Genomic DNA, 15,090 nt, shown 5'->3' with positions numbered 1-15,090 from the left:
TTATTTTCATTATTCTCCTATATATAGTTGTTTGATCTTGTCTCTAGAGCAGTATTTTAAAATAAACAGCTATTTCAACTGCAGTAAATTAAACACCCACCGTAGCACGAACCACTTTTGTTATCTAAATGTGATTGCTTTGGCCGGGGCAGGGTTTGAACCCTCCACCTCCGGCATATGGGACCGGCGCCCTACTCCTTGAGCCACAGGCACCACCCTGCATGGTGTTTTTCATCTGATTAATTGTAAATGTATTTCTTTTTTCTCCCAGAGTATTTGCATGGGAGGATTCTCCTAAGCTCTCATACTAATACTGCCGATATTACTAATATAAAAGCAAATATTTTTTATAACTTATTTTGCTTTATTTTTTTACAGCAATAACATAGATGTTGCAATAGAAAACATTGAAAATATGCTTACTTCAGGGAGTCCACCTGTGGAACCCCACTACTTTGGCTTGTCATACTTATTCAAAAAAGTGTTAGAAGAGCAATTGGAAACAGCAGTTGAAAAGAGTAAGTCAGCTTTTTGTGTTAAAGAACACAGAAACCACATTGTCTCTCTAGTGAAACTGGACTGAATTTCTTTGGTGGGTGAGTTATGCTACATAATGTTTTAACATGAGATTGTTCTTACCTGTCATTTTTCCAGTAAGCATCATGGCAGAGAGACTGGCCAATCAGTTTGCAATTTACAAACCTGTCACTGACCTTTTCCTTCAGCTTATGGATGCAGGCAAGGTGGACGATGCCAGAGCTCTCCTACAGGTAACAGCCCTCCACTCATGCAGCAGTGGGGCTTGCGGCTGGTGGGAGGTCAATTGAGCAATTACTAGACATAGATGTGGAGTATTGGAAATGAAGCGAGATACTTCTAGCACATTTAAATTCAGTGTGAATCAAGGTTGTATGACAATGACTGGACTGTAGATTGTAGGTCACTGTTTTACAGATGACAGATCAGAAGAAAAATGTCCTTTGCATCGGGGTTGAGGGGATGGTGGGTTTTGCTGGAATGATTTAAAGACAAATGTTTCTTTACAGATAGGTAACACAAAACAATTCCTTTGATTTCCTACTTTAATTTCTCGAATGCTCTAAATAACCATGTATCGCCATGGCAACACAGTTTGCAAACAAAAAGTAAGAAATATTTGCTTTTGAAGTACAGCTTCTCACTTGAATACTCAAACATTCTTGGTACCTTATTCAAGGCTTATTAAGAGTTGAATTTGCTTTCTATTCACTTGTGTGTCACAGACACATTAAATGACAAATGCAGGTCTCTGTGGCCCACACTCTCAGTTAAATTAGCAATCTTCAGGGAAGGAGACAACTGCATTCATGCCATTTTAACAGCACTAAATATAAAGCTACGCCAAGTGCCGGCAGAACGGTGGGTGATTGGAGCTGCCACTGGCAATGTACACAAACAGGCACCACTGGGGAGCCCCATCCCAGCAGGTGGCAGTCAAACAGTCACCATGATCCCGCCAACGGCTGTGTTTGTGTAGACTCCCTGTGTCAGATTGAGGCCTGGGACCAATTTCTGATAGTAAATAGTATTATATTCAGTTACATTTTTACCAGCTGTGAAATACCTTAAGTAGAGAGGGAGGGTACCCATTTGCTTGAGCTCTAGTTTTGATCCTGAAAGTTAATCTAATTTGAAGATAGAATCTAAGCCATTTTTAAAAAGAATTCTTAAAAATTTTTCTCTGTGTTAATAGTTATATCAAAATTGTAAATTGGCACTGCTTGTATGTCCTTTTACTTTTGTTCTTAGGAAGAGAGAATTCTAGTTAATTGGGAATTTTCTTTTGGTTTGTTTGTACTTTTTCCTTTTTTTTTTTTTTAAGGAAAAGAATTTATGATAGGAATTTCAGAAATATTTTCATTATTTTGCTGCCTTTAGTGTTCAGAATTCTATATGGAAAAAGGAATATACTCTTATGCTTTATCTTTATGTGTACATATCTGAGTACTTACTAGTGGTCTAAGCGTATAAGGTACCTGATTATATATGTGACAGTATTTATCCTGTTGTAACTCATCCTTTTGATAGTTCTTTAGAAAGTGGCCCTTGGTACTTCATCTGCCAGCTTGTTCTGAGCTATAATCCTCAAGGCCCTTCTAAGAGCACACAGTTGACAGGATCCCGGATGGGAGACAGCAGGAACGGTGCCTGTTGCCCAGAGCCGCGTTTACCCACAGTGCCCTCACCAAAGGGCTCCCGGTGGCAGCCGAGGATTGATGTAACAGCAGCAGTCTTTTCACTTACCATCCCTTCAACAGACTGGGGTTTCAGATGATCAACCCTTCACCCATCCTTTACATGCTTGTCAAACAGTAAAAGATTACTCTTGCTGTAGTGAAGAACACTTTATTCACAGATGTCGAAAACATCAGTTTATAATGTAAATGTTCTGTGCGTCCCCAAAAGTTCTTTTTATACCATTCGTTTCAGAATTGACAGTGTTTTAAGCTTTCAAAGAGCAGTGTGCTCTTAGAAACTTAAGAGAATGACATCTATGATGAGTGTAAACTAAAATATTGTCTTGCCATATTTGATTTTACCATGGTATCTAAGATTGGATAGACACTTGATTTATTTGGTCTGTCATATAAACTTTTTTTTTTTTTTTAGTTTAACTTTTGTCTCTTTCTCAAGCACTGCCTGTCTGTTGCAATGAAAGCCTTTTATAAAATACAGAGATTGAAATCAGTCCTTTTGTATGCATAAGTGTAGGTAATTATACTTTAAAGAGAACTTGCTTTGTACATTTTAATTTTTATAAAGAAACGAGCAGTTATCTCCCTGACACCTTATTAAATGTATAATTAACCTTATGATCCCTAGCTCACTTGTGAATGCTTGGCAGTATAATTGGAGAGGAATAGTGTTTCTTTTTTTCCTCTTTCTTTGCAGTCCTAAACCTTATTCTACGGTTGTTGAAGCATTAGTTTAATTTTTCCCTTTTCTTTTTAAACAAACTTTACACTTGCGGTGCCAAGGACGCCATTCCCTGAAGCTTGGCTTAGCTTGCACTTGTTTTCTTTTTTCTTGCCTCCAAAAATAACGGTCAACTATTAGGCCTTCCTATTGGTAATAATACAGTACTGTTTTATTATGAACTTTCTTAATTGGAAATATTCACCTTGATCTGCTTGTTTATAAAAACCTTCACTTACTGAATAATGTTTTAATTTTTAGAGATGTGGTGCAATTGCTGAACAAGTCCCAATTTTCTCGGTGTTTTTTGTTCGGAATTCTGGGACAAAAGGAAAGGTACTGTGTTTTATTTGCTAACAAATCAATAATGCTATAGATGTCTTGCTCAAAAGCATTGAGTTTAACATAAGAGCTTGTTGGTTCAGGACCTTTTCTGAAAACCCTATGGAGATTGAAGATTTTGCTTGTCTGTGCCTGTTGATGGTGCTACAGACTCAGTTTTGGCTCCTTAGTTGTACTAGAAACAAGTTCATTCAGTGAACAGGTCCACATTGAGAGCCCCAAGAAAGGGCCATTAGAAATGGAAGATAAAAATCATGTTGCTTAGGTCCCCTTGGTATGTTTAGAGATGCAGACACACAGCCGAGGGAGGCCTAACACTGCACAGTATCTCCCACTGGCTGCCAAATTTTGACCATCGATTAGCTATAAACAGTAAGGTAGAGGAGCCATTTGACTTTAAATTGGTATATTACCACAAATTAACGTAATGTAATAACATATGCAACAGTTAATTCATTTATACTATAAAAGGGGTAGGTATTTTTGATGTTTAACAAAAAGAATAAAAACATATTTCAGTCCAGGTGTGGTGGCTCACACCTGTAATCCTAGCACTCTGGGAGGGCGAAGCAGGAGGATCCCTTAGGCTCAGTAGTTTGAGACCACCCTGAGCAAGAGCGAGATCCCATCTCTACTAAAAAAAAAAAAAATAATAGAAAAAATTAGCTGGTCCTGGTGGTGGGTACCTATAGTGCCAGCTACTCAGGAGGCTGAGGCAGGAGCTATGAGCTAGACTGACACCGCAGCACTCAAGCTCGGGCAGCACAGTGAGACTTTTGTCTAAAAGCAAACAAAAAAAAATTAATTTAGGCGCAGCCCCTATAGCTCAAGTGGCTAAGGCGCCAGCCACATACACCAGAGCTGGCGGGTTTGAATCCAGCCCGGGCCTGCCAAACAACAATGACAACTACAACCAAAAAATAAAAATAAAAAAAACCGCCAGGCTTGTGGCAGGTGCCTGTAGTCCCAGCTACTTGGGAGGCTGAGGCAAAAGAATCGCTTAAGCCCAGGAGTTGGAGGTTGCTGTGAGCTGTGATGCCACAGCACTCTACCTGGGGCGACAGCTTGAGGCTCTGTCTCAAAAAAGATAATAATAATTAATTTAAAAAAGCATATTGCAATAACATTATTTTGGATCTGATTTTACTTGTTCTATACCAGAAACTGTATTCTTAGGGGTTTTTTGGGGAAACTTTACAATGTTTCAAACTGAGTACCAACTGTAAGGGTGTTTTATTAGAAACATTTGCTTTCAGCGTAAGAGGTGTAGTTTTCCTTAATTTCCACGTACTTCTCTTACATGTACACACACACTTCATTTTTATTTTTTAAGAGGCAGGTCTAGCTCTGTCACCCAGGCTGGAGAGCAGTGGCCCCATCATTGCTCACTAGAACCTTCAATTCCTGAGCTCAAGCGAACCTCCTGATTCAGCCTTTCCGAGTACTAGGATTATGGGCATGAGCCACCAAATCTGGCCCAGGGACTTTTAAAAACTTTATCTAATTGTGCTTTTTATCTCTGATTCACGTATTTATTTACTACAAGCAACATTTATAAAGGATTTATTTGCCTTTTTTTCTTTCTTTTTCAATGCAACTTTTTAAAAAAATGATTACAAAGTATAAGAAATCCAGACAGCACTTCTCAGTCCAGATGTGAAAGTATACCAAGTTCCTACCGCCTTGCTCAGGAGATGTAACAGCAAATGTATGATAATAAGTCTGCTTAGACATTCCTTACAGGAGACTGCAAAGTGCAAAACGTCCTGGAAGAATACAGGTTTAGGCATGGATTGATTGAATAAACTTGCTAAAAAGGGAGTTAGGATTTTTAAAATGCCAGTTACAGTGTTCTCTTATTTGACAGTAGAATAGTTAAGCCAGATTGAGGTTTGTTTGGTGAATTGGGAAGAGGGCATAAATGTTGATTTATCCAGCAATTCTGGAGAGGGTGTTCATTAGGGTCTGACAGTTCTTTATTCACCACAGGAAATAAAATCATAGTTGTGTCTACATATCCCTGGAAGCAGTCAAGTACAAATTCTAGTGATATCCTAGAAATGTTCTGTTAATACATCAAACAAGAGAAAACTTAAGAATGTTTCAATGAATTCTTCACATTTCATCAACAAATTTTGACACCTAAAGAAATGATTGCTATATCATCTACCCTTGGGATCCCATAACTTCTTGGTATAATTAGCAGTTGAAGTAATCTTTATTATGTATTAGAAAAATATTCATAAAAAGTAAAGGAATTGCATTAACTTTTGAAAGATGCTGACTAGTTTTGGCAGTAAATTACTGACTCAGCATCAAATACTAAGATACACAGGAGGGAAAACAGTTCATTAAATTGAACAGGCAGTTCTATTGTAATTATTTTCAAGATTTTTCTCTATAATGTTATGTATCAGTATTTCGCTGTTTTATATTTTTGGTAAAGTTATCTGTATTTTGTTTCCTAGGCCACAACTCTGAAATCTTTGGTAGAATTGATTCCTGAATTGGCTGGAAAGGATATAGTGTATACCTCCCTCATGAAAAGCTATGGTAATAAGTTTAATGTGACTGTATGATTTAAGTGATTTAAATATTTATAGTATAGACAACTAAGTCTTGGTCTGTATCTCAAAGGCAATAATTATACATATCAGATAATTACTTACGATACAAATAATTTACTTACAGTAGAACTTCCGTAGCTGACCCCCTTCCTACACTGACCACCTCAAGTTGATTTAATTTTCATAGACTGGGCATATATGTACCAGTACAGTATGCCTAGTTCCTTATGTTGCCCAGTTTGTTGCAGTCTCTTGAGAGTCAACTTACAAAGGTTCTACTGTATAAGAAATATATGGGCCAGACACAATGGCGTATGCCTGCAGTCCCAGCACTTTCAGAGGCCAAGGCAGGAAGATTGCTTAAGACTAGGAGTTGGAGACCATCCTGAGCAACCTAATGAGATCCCCATCTCTACAAAAAATAAAAAAGGGGCTGAGCATGGTGGCACATGCCTGTAGTCGTAGCTGATCAGGAGGCTAAGGTGGGAGGATCGCTCAAGCCCAGGAGTCTGAGGCTGCAGTGGGCTATGAGCACATCATGACCGCTGTACTCTAGCATGGGTGACAGAGCTAGACCCTGTCTCTTAAAAAGAATGAAGGAAATATATATGAAAGTATTCATACCCTTTTAACATTCAAAGTATGACTGAATTTCTTCATTGCAATCGAGGTATATTGAGTATGATGTTAGGCTCCTGGGAAGACCTGGAGGTCCTCTTATAGGGTTTACTCATCAGAAGCTATTCAGTCTTCTCCAGGGCCTGCCGCCTGAAATGTGGCATGAAATCAGCATATATTTGAGGCTCTCACTTGACTTGCCTTCTTGTTCCTTCAGTGCTCAGACTACCTACTCCTTTGAAGTGGTAGACCCCTTAATTGGAAAGTAACCCAGAGTTTTACCTTAAACCCCAATTGGAATTCTAGTCTTTTAACCAGTTTGTTCCCTGATTATCAATCACACATGAAGGGAAACCAGTCTAAAGTTTTCCTCAGTAATCAAGATAAATGTCAGGATTTCTAGGTCATGGTCTCCTATCCACCTGCCGTCTCCTGGTTGCTCATTGCAGGAATGGGGTAAATAAGGAATTGTGTCATTGATTTTATTTGTGGCACGACAGAAGACTCAAGAATCAGAGTTAGTAAATTTTGGTTCTCTATTTTTCCACCCTTATGAGGGAAGCATGGTGCTATTTCAGAAGGGAGCTATGATCACAAAACTTCCCAAAATAACTAACTGCAGTATACCTTGGAGATACTGTGTATTTGAAATAATAATGCAGAAAGTGAGTCACATGAATTTTTGCTTTCCAAGTGTATGTGTAAGTTGTGTTTACACTATATTGTAATCTGTTAAGTGCATAATAACATTATGTCTAAAAAATGTGCGTACCTTAATTTAAAAATACTTTATTGCTTACAAATGTCAATGATCATCAGAGCCTTTAGCAAGCCATGATCTTTTTGCTGATCTTCTTGCCTGGATGTTGATGCTGCTGACTGATGAGGGTTGCGGGTTGCTGCAGGTTCAGGTGACAGCGGCAGTTTCTTAAAATAACACGAAGTTTGCTGCATTGTTGAACTCTCCCCTTCGTGAAGGATTTCTCCGTAGCATGCAGCGCTGTTGGGTAGCATTTTACCCACAGTAGAACTCTGAGAATTGGGCTCATCTTCTCACATTCTGCCCCTGCTTGATCAGCTAAGTTTATGTAATGTTCTGAACCTTTTAAGTACCATCTCGACAATGATCACAGCATCTTCCCCAAGAGTACATTCTGTCTCAAAAACCACTTTTCTTTGCTCAAGCATAAAAAGCAACTCCTTATCTTTTTTGTCATAAGATTGCAGCAGCTCAGTCACTTCTTCAGGCTCCACTTGAAATTCTAGTCCTCCTGCTGTTTCCACCTTTTCACGTCCTCCACTGAAGTCTCACTCCTTAAAGACATGCTTAAGGGTTAGAATCAACTTCTTCTGAACTCTATTAGTGTTGACATTTTGACCTCCTCCCATGAATCACACACGTTCTTAATGGAATCTAGAATGGTGACTCCTTTCCAGAAAGTTCTCGATTTACTGTGCCCAGATCCATCAGAGAAATCACTAGGTGTGGCCTCTATAGCCTTACAAAATCTATTTCTTCAGTACTAAGATTGTTGATTATACCTTGATCCATGGGCTGTAGAACACATATGTTAGCGGCATTAAAACCACATTAACCTCCCTGTGCATCTCCATCAGAGTTCTTGGGCAGCCTGGTGCATTGTCAATGAGCAGTACTATTTTGAAAAGAATCCTTCTTTCTGAACAGTAAGTCTCAACTGGGCTTAAAATGTTCAGTAAGTCATGCTTTATAGAATTGAAGGAGTTGGGGCCTTTCTCTGGATAAGGCTTAGATGTAGGAGAATATTGTGGCTGGTTCTATTTTTTTTCCAGACACTAAAACTTTCTCCGCATTAGCAATGAAGCTGTTTTACTTTCTTACTATTTGTGTGTTCACTGGAGTAGCACTTTTAATTTCCTTCAAGAACTTTTCCTTTGTCGTCACAACATGGCTTAACAGATTGGCACAAGAGGCCTGGCTCTTAGCCTGTCTCGACTTTTGACATGCCTTTTTCACTAAGAATCATCATTTTTAGCTTCTAATTTAAAGCAAGAGACTGTGATTTTCTCTCCCTTGAACACTTGCTGGGTTATTTTATTTATTTTGTGGTGGGGGAGACAGAGTCTCACTTTGTCACCCTTTGTAGAGTGCTATGGCGTCATAGCTCACAGCAACCTCAAACTCCTGGGCTCAAGCTATTCTCTTGCCTCAGCCTCTCAAGTAGCTGGGACTACAGGTGCCCGCCACAATGCCTGGCTATTTTTAGAGTGAATGACAGGGAGCAGCTCCTCAGTGCAGCCATCAAAACACACTTCTCAATTAAGTTTGCTGTCTCATACAGGCATGGTTCATGGTGCCCCCAAACAATTGCATTAGTAACATAAAGGTTACTCACAGATCACCAACATAATAATAATTAAAAAGTGTGAAATATGGGAAGAATTACCAAAAATGGATACAGCAACATTGAAGTAAGCACATTATAGGAAAAATGGCATCGATAGACTTGTTCCTCACAGGAAAAACCTTCAATTTGTAAAAAAAAAAAAAAAAAAAAAAAACAAAAAAAAACACTATCTATGAAGTACAATAAAGCTGAGGTGTGCCTGTAACATGAAATAGCGTCAAACACAAAAAACTACTAATCAGGTGGTCCAATTGGCAGTAAAGAGCAAGGCGCTAGAATTTTCTGCGCAGCTAATGTCCTCAGAGGAAGGTAGAACTTGAACCCTTGACAGTCATAGGGAAAAGGTACAGACCCTTAGGTGGGGCCAAAGAATTTACGCAGCATATTGACTTCACTGCGATTGTAAAGGTCTGTCCCAGCTCTAAGAGCAGGTACGTCACTTAACTTTTTCATTCCCTTTTGGAAAAGCCTTTATTTAATTAGTCACTATGTGCCTCGCTTCCATCCTCAAGGATCCTTGTGCTACTGCCAAAGTTGGGATTGGTTAACCAGTGTCATTACAGGGTAGGGGTTTATTTGGTGCTTAGATGTTAACAGTCTAATGCAAAATTAGAGAGCTGAATTACCCACAATAATTGTTAGCAGAGCCTTTATAATCACAGTAAACTTAAAACAAAAATTACTGCAAATCAGCCACAAGTGGACAGCCAGCTATACTTAGCTCTTGGGCTACTTCTGGGCTATTTCATTATTCATTTGAGTGAAATAGTGGTGTAACTTGTCAATGTCTCACACACATGTACTTTTTTTTTTCTTTTTTTTTTGAGACAGGATCTCTCTCTCTCTCGGGAGGAGTGCAGAGACATGATTATAGCTCACTATAACCTTGAACTTTAGGGATTAAGCAGTCCTCCCACTTCAGCCTCCAGAGTAGCTTGGACTGTAGGCATGTGCCCTCACACGAGGCTGGTTATTTTTTTGTAGCGATCTCGTCTCGCTACGTTTCCCAGGCTGGATAACCCTCAAAGGGATTCTCCAGACTCGGCCTCCTTACAGATGTGATTTTTGGTCATCTGGCTAACTATATTCTCCATATTTGCTTACTTTACAATAATAAAGGCCTTTTTGGTGTGTTGTTTAGCTGCTAATACTGATGTTGGTGTGGATTTCCACATAATTTCCATGCCCTTACACAATAGTCCCTGAGTATTAGCTTGGGAGAATGTGGTTTTAAGCAGAAGAAAATTGAATGTTGTGTATTACTTAATGATTAAGGGCTTCAGTTTATGGTCACTTTATGATAAGTCTTCAAAATAGCCTAAATACATGGAACCATTAATATTATCTTAAAGGCCTTTAAATATAGTCATATATGCCATTTTCCTTCTCCTGCAAAATGACTGAGGCGGAATGAGGGGTGTGGAAAAGGAGCAAGGGAGTTGGTAGATTCTGAGAGTGGCTTCTCCCCAAAGGTGGGTGAGTACTTGTTTGCCATGGAATAAAGGGATCCAGGATCTCTGAGTGGTTAAGTGTTTGGATGAGCAGAAAAAGATAGGTTGTTATCTGTGATTAATATCTTTTTTCCTCTTTAACTTTGTCAGTCATGGATAAAGATGTCACATCTGCTAAAGTGCTATACGAACATTTGACTGCCAAGAATATAAAATTGAATGATCTGTTTCTGAAGCGTTACGCAGTGTTGCTGAAGGATGCTGGAGAGCCTCTCCCTTTCACTGAGCCCCCTGTGAGTAATTCTTAATTAAGGGGGGAAAATGCCTCTACAGATTTACGTATGCTTCATAACAATGTTGAAAAAAATAAGTTGGAGACTTAATTACATGAGGATTAGATCTCTGTGAAGAATCCCCCAGGGAGGCCTGGAGGGACGGAGCGGCCTCCGCGCTGTGGCTGTGGGAGAACATCGCTCTCTGGGGCTGAGGTTTAAAATGCAAGGTCTATCTCAGGCCTTCAGCTATAGGTATGAATTTTCAAACGTCCTTAGGGCAGTGCTCTCATCACTTCAACTTGAAACGGGATTTAATGGCCTGTATTGCAGTAGCCAAGCTTATGATGTCAGTGTTAATTACTTGTTCATTTTAAATAGTTTATTTCTTTGTGTAGGAAAGTTCCTTTTTATTGTGTCATTGAACTGAAAGTCACTGCACCGTGTTTTATTTGAAATGCTGCACCCTTCCACAGGTGTTAAATACCTGCATACACACATGTATACACACACCCAGCAGATTCTTGCTGCTCACTTTAACCCTGAACTTGGAGCCATTAATTTGTAATTTCATGAAACAAGAAAGTTTGAGGGGTGGCGTCTATAATGGGCCCAGTGGTTGTAGCTACCATTTTGTAGTCCTTTATGATTTTTAAGTTTTGTACCATCACCTCTTACTAACTTTATGTATAACTTCCCTTCCTCTTTCTCCTTAACAGGAAAGTTTTGCATTTTATGCAAACCAGCTGAAAGGATCGAAGGAAATCTCTTCATGAAATAAGCAGGCACCTTTTTGTTTTGTGTGTATTGTGATTCTTTGTCTACATGTTATTTTTAAATGTGTTTGAGAGAAAAATAATAAAGAACTTTGTTTATATACTTTTGTCACCTGTGTTGAACATCTTATTGACAATATTTGTGTATACTTGGTTATTGGACTTTTTTATTTCTTTCTATGACATAAATGTACATTTTCTTTCTTTCTTTGTGGAGATGGGGGTTTCACTTGTTGCCCAGGCTGATTTCAAACTTTTGATCTTATCCTCCCAAAGTGCTGGCCTTACAGGCAGGAACCACTGTGCCCAGCCTATACCATTTTCTTTAATGCTTGTGTTATATGAAACTGTATTTTTTCAGGGTTCTTCCCCCAATTGACTCTTTAGTTCCTCTGCTCTATTTTGTTTATTATTTTCATTAAAATGTTATTCCTTTGTTTAAGACTTGCTGGTTAGTGCTGATCTTAAAAATTTTGGAGCTAGATAAATAACTGATGCTCATTGAGCTTTCTAATCCCTAATGTTCTGTGATATAACAGTCTCTTACATGTGTGAACTCCTGTGTAATTTTCAAATTTTGTAAAACACAAGCACTTAGAGTAATCCAATCTAGTCATCATTGTTTTTCAGTAAGAAAGCACAGACCCGAAGAGACTGCTGCTTACCCTTGGTCAGGGCACTGTTGGCGATGTCCAGAGGCTCCGCGGCCGCTTGCCCTTCCCTCCCTTTGGCCTTGCTGGCTTCTGTGCGTTGCTCATGGAGGTCTCTGCGGTGAGCCTTAACCGTGACCTAGGAAGTAGAGCAATGCATTTCCTCTTCTTGATTTCCAGGCTTTGTCAGCACAAGGTCTGTCCTACTCAAGGCTTGTTACTCATGTCCTGGTAATATGTGATTTCATATATGAAGGGTTGAAATTTGATTTGTACTGAATTTTTGAAAACTAAAAGTTATCCCCATATTGGCCATCATACCTGTTAACATCTACATTGTAAGTGGTTACTATAAAGAAATAATTTAACATAGTTAAGGCAGTTTACCATTATTAAGATATATTTATATGAAATATTGGCTTATTTGAGGATGAGGTAATTGATTGCCAAAAATGTTGAAAATGTTTTGCAAGTTACCCCCGTTTGGGAATATTCTGTGCCCGTTTAAATATGGCAACTGCCCACTGTTCTGGTTTCATTGCCAACTGGTGTCTGCTCATTACATCATGGGGCAATCTCGCCTTGGGGAGCGGGCAGGCCTCCAGCCCACGGGGCTGTCCATCCTTCTGCTTTGGGGGCCAGCTCTTCTGTATCTAGTGCCTGTCTGCAGATGGCGAGAGAAGGAGGGTTGATGGAGGGAAGCCAAGAAGTCAAAGCCATCATAGTCATGATATGAGCCGTGCTTTACTTTAACTATCTTTTGTAGAGTTAGACTTTAGGAACGGGGCTCAGCTAGTGCCGTGTCCCAGCTGAGGACACAGTGACACTTCCCTTTGTGTGCTCCCAGGTTCAGGACTTATACACGTTACGGTTTTGCTGTTGTCTGATTTGCCTGGAGCCTCGCCCTGGTGTGCCTGTCTTTAGTGATCCCACTGAAGCAGGCCTTGTTTTTTACAGTCATTGCTAATCACAAGTTAAGTGAGCTAAGTTTTATTGACATTCATTAAAATAGTTCTCTAAGGTTGAGGTATAATCTGGGCTTCGTAGTCATCTTGGGGGAAACTGGAAGTACAGTCTTAATTTGCTAGAAGTGCCTCCAAGCAGAATGCCCCCTGTATGGGGACTCAAAATGTGGCTGTGGCACAGAGGAAATTGCCAAAACCCCCTCATCTAGGATTCTGAATAGCAGGCAGGGCCATTAAAATGTGTTACCAAAGGACTTTACGTAGTCAAATGTTTGTAGCACTGTATTGGTTTTCCTTATGAATATAAATATTTAAAGTGTAATAATTATGTACTCTAGGAGAGCTTATGAATGCTTTCTAAATATCTAAATTGAAATAAAAGATACACAGTAAATAAAATTGTGGAAATTCTCTACAGTATGTTTAGACTCATAAGCAAACAGCTAATTCTGAAAAGTAAATTACGTCATTGTAAACTTTGGGAAAGAGTAATATTTTATATATGATTAATGTTTATTATTTAATTGTAATATAATTTTAAGATGAAATGCTTTGAATAAAGTGTACTCCAGATATCTGTGGGCTACGTCCTTTTTGTTGTCAAATGTTTGCTTCAGTGCTTTAAGCCATTTCAAAGGACTTCAGTCTTCAAATTTTTTAAGTGTGTAGTGACCTCTGTTGTAGCCAGAATCTCCTTGTTAAATGGCTTATAGTTTGTATGTAGAGAGCCAGTGAAGTCACTGCTTATCTGTTTTAAGTGCTAGCGGGTATCTGAGATTGGGGGGGCAAAGTTGGCAAGAATTAGAGTTTGAGTGTGTGTTTAATCGGCACTAAATGGGAGGGGTTTATCTTGCATTGCATGTCAGAGCATGTTTGCCATCTCTGTGGATGGCTGGGATCCGTCTGCTCCACACACAGCCTGTATTCACCTGACCCTCTTTTCAGGAATGCTCACTGAGGTCACCATCAATACTTTGCTACTTTCTTGAGCCCATCACTCCACCTAGCATATTGTTCCCTCTCCAGGGGTCCCATAGCCACTTCAGCACAGCAGGTGCCAGAGATGGACTCCTGAAGGACTGGGTCTGCATCCCCCCCACCTAGCATGATCCCAGCTGCAGGCTCACGTAATCAAGTTGTCTGGTGGTGGGTTCTGTGTGCTGAACACCAGGCACCTACTGCGGTGTGTCAGGCCCCCCTTTTGCCTGATAACTCAATGGATAGAACACAGACTTGCAGAAGTGAATCTGCCCAGAGCCACAGTGATGAATAGCATGGCCAGGATTCTGACTGAAGTCATTTACTCCCAATCAGAACACAAGACCCAGATGAACCAGGAAAAAGTCAGTTAAAAGTCACTGGAATCTAAACTGTAGGAATATATATATATTTTGTATATTTATTTATTTTGAGACAGAGTCTCACTTTGTCACCCTCGGTACTGTGCTGTGGCATCCCAGCTCACACCAACCTCAAACTCTTGGGCTCAAGCGATTCTTTTGCCTCAGCCTCCCAAATAGCTGGGACTACAGGTGCCCATCACAATGCTTGGCTTTTTTTAGAGACTGGGTCTTGCCTCTTGCTTAGGCTAGTCTCAAACTCGTGAGCTCAGGCAATCCACCTGCCTTGGCCTCCCAAGTGCTGGGATTACAGGTGCTGTAATCAAGTCCTGTGCCTGGCAGAATGTTTTATTTAAAAAAAAAAAAACTTGGGTGGCACCTGTGGCTCAGTGGATAGGACACCAGCCCCATATACCAAGGGTGGCGGGTTCAAACCTGTCCCCCGGCCAAACTGCAACAAAGAAATAGCCGGGCATTGTGGCAGGTACCTGTAGTCCCAGCTACTTGGGAGGCTGAAGCAAGAGAATCGCCTAAGCCTGGGAGTTAGAGGTTGCTGTGAGCTGAGATGCCACTGCACTCTACTGAGGGCAATAAAGTGAGACTCTTGTCTTTACAAAAAAAAAAAAAACTTTAATACCAGTGTTCCCAGTTTCTGGATACCTTACACTGTAAGGACATTTTCTCTCATTTAATCAAATACACAGTCCCTGGCATAATCCCTGAGTTTACACGTTCTCACAAATTATTAAGCTTTATCTGATAAATTG

General features: G+C 39.8%; 1 protein-coding gene across 1 annotated transcript in view; it reads left to right on the top strand.

The window, feature by feature from the left end:
• The window catches only part of LRPPRC (leucine rich pentatricopeptide repeat containing), a 127,146-nt gene extending 113,570 nt beyond the window's left edge, over positions 1-13,576 (top strand). Inside the window, exons 33-38 of the mRNA XM_053587363.1 lie at positions 379-518; positions 655-770; positions 3,217-3,291; positions 5,766-5,850; positions 10,471-10,613; positions 11,312-13,576. Of these exons, the coding sequence (XP_053443338.1) occupies positions 379-518; positions 655-770; positions 3,217-3,291; positions 5,766-5,850; positions 10,471-10,613; positions 11,312-11,368 (616 nt within the window). The 3' untranslated portion in view covers positions 11,369-13,576. The remainder of the gene's footprint in view (positions 1-378; positions 519-654; positions 771-3,216; positions 3,292-5,765; positions 5,851-10,470; positions 10,614-11,311) is intronic.
• Positions 13,577-15,090: the final 1,514 nt, after the last annotated feature.

This window comes from Nycticebus coucang, chromosome 4 (assembly GCF_027406575.1).
Source record: "Nycticebus coucang isolate mNycCou1 chromosome 4, mNycCou1.pri, whole genome shotgun sequence".
Lineage (NCBI taxonomy): Eukaryota > Metazoa > Chordata > Mammalia > Primates > Lorisidae > Nycticebus > Nycticebus coucang.
Note: the sequence above shows the minus strand (reverse complement) of the source record. Positions and strands in the feature narration are given on the sequence as shown.